At 40.2% G+C, this 5,744-nt stretch overlaps 1 protein-coding gene across 1 annotated transcript; it reads left to right on the top strand.

The window, feature by feature from the left end:
- The first annotated feature begins 289 nt into the window (after positions 1 to 289).
- LOC139748499 (uncharacterized) lies at positions 290 to 2,366 on the top strand. The gene is made up of 2 exons (XM_071661575.1): positions 290 to 308; positions 1,013 to 2,366. Exons 1-2 carry the CDS (start codon positions 290 to 292, stop codon positions 2,224 to 2,226), a joined length of 1,233 nt encoding a protein of 410 aa, XP_071517676.1. The 3' UTR covers positions 2,227 to 2,366.
- Positions 2,367 to 5,744: the final 3,378 nt, after the last annotated feature.

The following is a 5,744-nucleotide window of genomic DNA, read 5'->3' as shown; positions in this document are numbered from 1 at the left end:
GTCTGTTTCCTTGCGCTACCTCGCAAACGCGGGAGACAGCGACAAAGTATAAAAAATAAAAAAAAATATATATACATATATATATATATATATATATATATATATATATATATATATATATATATATATATATATAGTGCACCTGGTAAGTGGTAAAAGTGGTAAAGGATGTGTGGATCAGATGTTTGCTTTAAAGAATGTGAGAAATACTTAGAGACACAAATGGATTTGTATGTGCCATTTATGGTTCTGAAGAATGCATATCATAGGGCTGAATATATGGTATGGGATGAAAGCTGTCAAAAGCGGTGAGAAGTCTTCATCAAGGGTGTAAGACGTGTGTACGAATAGGAAGAGAGGCAAGAGAGTAAATCCATATGAAAGTTGGCCTGCGGCAGGGGTGTGATCTCAGCATGGCTGTTTGATCTATTTGTGGATGGGAAGCGTTAACAACAGAGGACTGAGCTTAAGAGGGAAAATCCCCACTTGGCCCCCTTCTCTGTTTCTTCTTTTGGAAAAGTCAAAATTGGATGGGAGGATTTCCAGCCACTCCCTGCTCCCTCACCTTTTAGTCGCCTTCTACGACACACAGGGAATACGTGGGAAATATTCTTTGTCCCCTACCCCCAGGGATAATATATATATATATATATATATATATATATATATATATATATATATATATATATATATATATCAATGGAAGGCCAAATACATATACACCACAGATCGGATTCGAACCCTGGGTAGGGCGTCCGGCCACCTCGTCTTCTTACTTGTGTTCCAGCCTCAACCCCGCAGGGCCAGCATGGCTTATAATCTATCGTGGCTTCGATGGTGTGACAAATTTAATATCTCCATATGGCTGAGGTGGCCGGACGCCCTACTCGGGGTTCGAATCCGGGCCGTGGTATGGTGTATAGGTGCCGTAACCATTTTGCTTGTGGGAAGCTATTTCATGTCTGTAGAGGAAAACATAATCCAAATTGTAATCATGTTCCTCTCTCAACAGGTGTACTTGGGACATCCCTGGCAACACGATTAACTTACTTACCTCCAGTCAATGGTTTCAACGGCAATGGAGCCAATGGCAATGGTGGTCACATCAACGGCAACGGAAACGGCAATGGTGCATACAGAAACGGAAATGGAAATGGCAACGGAGTTTATAGAAATGGTAATGGTGTCTACACTAATGGAAATGGTGTGAATGGCAATGGAAATAATGGCTATTCCTATGGAGTTAATGGAAATGGTAATGGTAACGGTTTGAATGGAAATGGTGGAGTCAGTAATGGAATCGTGAATGGCAACGGTGTATACAGAAACGGAAATGGTGGACTTAGGAATCGGAATGGATCTGGTCGCTACGGAAACGGAAACGGGAATGGAAATGGTAACGGGCACAGAAATGGCTTCAGCAACGGCAATGGTATCATTAACGGAAACGGTGTATTGAATGGATATTCCAACGGCGCTGTTAATGGTGTTGTGAACGGTAATGGGTATTCCAACGGTAGAACAAATGGAAATGGAGCAGTAAACGGAAATGGGGTCGTCAGTGGTAATGGTTACTCTAATGGCAATGGATATGCAAATGGAAGAGTAAATGGTTTGGTTAATGGAAATGGAAGAATATATGGCAATGGTAATGGTAGGAGAAATGGCAATGGATATCCAAATGGCAGAGTAAACGGAAATGGTGCGGTCAATGGCAATGGAAATGGGTACAAGAATGGCAATGGAAATGGGTACAAGAATGGCAATGGTAATGGCAATAATGGGAATGGAAATGGCATTATTCGTAATGGAAACGGAAACAGCTACAGAAATGGTGCAAATGGTAATAGAGTAAATGGTAACAGCAATGGTTACACTAACGGTAATGGTAATGGCTTCATTAATGGTAACGGTAATGGCTATACCAACAGAAATGGTAACAGTTACACCAATGGCAATAGCAACGGATTTATCAATGGCAACGGCAATGCCCACACTAACGGCAATGGTAATGGCATTAACAATGGTAACGGCAACGGCTACACCAATGGTAACGGCAATGGCTACACCAACGGTAACGGTAATGGAGTTAATGGTAACGGCTACAATAATGGGAACGGCAATGGTGTTAATGGTAATGGTTTTACCAATGGCAATGGAGCCAACGGATATACCATTCCCGTACCATCTATTCCCTCTGGACTGTACCAGACGCCCAGCTTCTGATCGATGCAGCCCATTTACTAGCCTCAACTCCTTCAGTCTCTGTATATTTACATTATGGACACATTTTGTTTTACTCATAGGTGCCATATTAAAGATAAATGATCTATGCTTTACATACGATAAAGCGTCTCATGATTGTTTACTACAGATGAAAACCTCCTAATAAATAAATAAATAAATAAATGTATATATATATATATATATATATATATATATATATATATATATATATATATATATATATATATATATATATATATTGTACCCTAAAGTCTCTTATACTTGTCTGCAGTACACCGAGTCTACCATTACTGTTTGCTACACACTGGTCTCCCATGTACCTATGTACGGTGAACTCTTCAATAATAAAGCAATGACTTTTATTCGACTTTACCTTACCTGTTTATCTGTGTATATATATATATATATATATATATATATATATATATATATACATATATATATATATATATATATATATATATATATATATATATATATATATGAATTATATTGGCTCCGTGCGGGTTTCTTGCCATTCTGAGAATATAAACAAATATGTAGACAATCATCATTATAGATGTGAATGACAAAAATGAATTGTTCTAAAATCCCTTAAAGATTTCTTTCATGATATTTCTACCTCTCTATGGTCTTTGCAAATGGCTGCTATGCACTCAACAACACAAAACAGTTCGGTGTGGGTCACACACTTACATTACTATTATGCGAAATAATGTGTCCATGATTGTAATGATTGCGAAGCAATGATTATGACCCTAGTCTTACTTACTGCTGGGATTAGTCAGTGTTTGTGATTGCTAGCTTTCCAGGACTTGTAAGAGGTCTAGGTGGATGTTATGTCACTAAAGTCTTTATCAATATTTCATTCATTAATTCGGATCTTTGAACCACATCAGAAACTGATTAAAATCACCAGTGAAAAAGACTCAATTCTATCTCTATATCAATCTCACTAATTTTTTTTAGAATTACTTTTCAAGCAATGCATTTCAAGCAAGCAATGATACAAACATACCAGGCATAAGCCTAGCCTCCACCCTGTTCTAGAAACCACACATAATGAAATTAGTCCGAGCAGCTTTTCCATACCTGAGGGAATGCCAAGTAATGCTCTTCCCATATCTGGCGTGGCTCCTCCTCCAATTCATTTTTAGTCTGATTGAAATCATAAACCCTTCGTCCTTATTAACTCTCCTATCATCATCCATCTTCAACCATCCCTTTCCGTCCGCCTCTATGTTTCTCTCCGCTGTTAGTCCAGCAGCCAGTATAACAAGTCCTTTTCTCAGCTGTTGCGTGTGTCCCAGCCAATTAGACTTGGCCGCACGGCACTCGCTTAGCTGCCTGCTTCAATATTTTCATTGTGTAGACCAACCACTCGAACGTTGACCGTTATGATATCCCTTTCTTTCTCCGCACAAAAGTACTATGAAATATTCTTCCTTCAGCTGTCATTCCCTCATCCTTATAAATTTAAGTGTCTGGTCTACAAATATCTGAGGGGATTAAAGTAATTCTTGCTCTGTTTGCTTCACACTCATTCATCTATCTGTCATCGAAGATGGCCGGGACTGTTACATGACAAAGTCTTGGGGAGATGAAGAGGCCCGGGATGCATGGCAGTTGTTATTTGCTGATGACACAGCACTGGTGGCAGATTTGAGTGAGAAACTGCAAAAGTTGGTGACTGAGTTTGGAAGAGTGAGTGAAAAGATGAAGTTGAGAATACATGAGCATAAAACCAAGGTTATTAGGTTTAGTAGGGAAGAGGGACAGCTTAGCTAGGGTGAGTTTGAATGGAGAAACTTCGGAGGAATTGAAGTGTTTTAGATACCTAGGAGTGAATATAACAGCAAATGGAACTATGGAAGCAGATAGGGGTGAGGGGGCGAAGGTTCTGGAAGCACTGAAAAACGTTTGGAAAGAGAGCTCATTTCTGAGAGGGTGAAAATGGGTGTGTTTGAAGCTATGATAGTCCCTCCAATGATGTAATTATGCGAGGCATGGGCTATAGATGAAGATGAGCGAAGGAGGGTGGATGTGTTGGAAGTTAAATGTTTGAGGACAATATTTGGTGTGAGGTGGTCTGTTGGAGTAAGTAACAAAAGGGTAAACAAGAGACGTGGTAATATAAAACAATAATGTATCTAAGAGAACAGAAGAGGGTGTGCTGAAATGGTTTCAAAATATGGAGATAATGATTGAGAAGTTGAGAATGAGTATATATATATATATATATATATATATATATATATATATATATATATATATATATATATATATATATATATGTGTGTGTGTGTGTGTGTGTGTGTGTGTGTGTGTGTGTGTGTGTGTCAAAAGTGGAGGGAACAAGGAATAGGGGAAAATCAGATTGGAGATGGATGGAGAGATCGAAAAAGATTTTGATTGATCGGTGCTTGAATATGGAGGAGGGTGTAGGGTGTGCACGGAATAGAGCATATTGGAATAATGTGATATACCGCAGTTGACGCGCTGTCAATGGGTTGAACCAGGGCATGTGAAGCGTCCAGGTTAAACCATGGAAAGGTCTGTGGGGCCTGGATGTGGATAAGGAGCTGTGGTTTCGGTGCATTGCACCTGAGAGATAGAGAATGGATGCGAGCGAATATAGCCTTTCTTAGTCTATTCTTGGACCTATTTCTCTGATTATTAATGGAAAAAATTACATTAACAAGCACACACACACACACACACACACATATTTTTTTCTTTTTTTTTTTTTTTGCTTTGTCGCTGTCTCCCGCGTTTGCGAGGTAGCGCAAGGAAACAGACGAAAGAAATGGCCCAACCCACCCCATACACATGTATATACATACGTCCACACACGCAAATATACATACCTACACAGCTTTCCATGGTTTACCCCAGACGCTTCACATGCCCTGATTCAATCCACCGACAGCACGTCAACCCCGGTATACCACATCGCTCCAATTCACTCTATTCCTTGCCCTTCTTTCACCCTCCTGCATGTTCAGGCCCCGATCACACAAAATCTTCTTCATTCCATCTTTCCACCTCCAATTTGGTCTCCCTCTTCTCCTCGTTTCCTCCACCTCCGACACATATATCCTCTTGGTCAATCTTTCCTCACTCATTCTCTCCATGTGCCCAAACCATTTCAAAACACCCTCTTCTGCTCTCTCAACCACGCTCTTTTTATTTCCACACATCTCTCTTACCCTTACGTTACTTACTCGATCAAACCACCTCACACCACACATTGTCCTCAAACATCTCATTTCCAGCACATCCATCCTCCTGCGCACCACTCTATCCATAGCCCACGCCTCGCAACCATACAACATTGTTGGAACCACTATTCCTTCAAACATACCCATTTTTGCTTTCCGAGATAATGTTCTCGACTTCCACACATTCTTCAAGGCTCCCAGAATTTTCGCCCCCTCCCCCACCCTATGATCCACTTCCGCTTCCATGGTTCCATCCGCTGCCAGATCCACTCCCAG

Source organism: Panulirus ornatus, unplaced genomic scaffold (genome assembly GCF_036320965.1).
Source record: "Panulirus ornatus isolate Po-2019 unplaced genomic scaffold, ASM3632096v1 CTG_5315_pilon, whole genome shotgun sequence".
Lineage (NCBI taxonomy): Eukaryota > Metazoa > Arthropoda > Malacostraca > Decapoda > Palinuridae > Panulirus > Panulirus ornatus.
The sequence above is the reverse complement of the archived record's forward strand: the minus strand, read 5'-3'. Positions and strand labels throughout refer to the sequence as shown.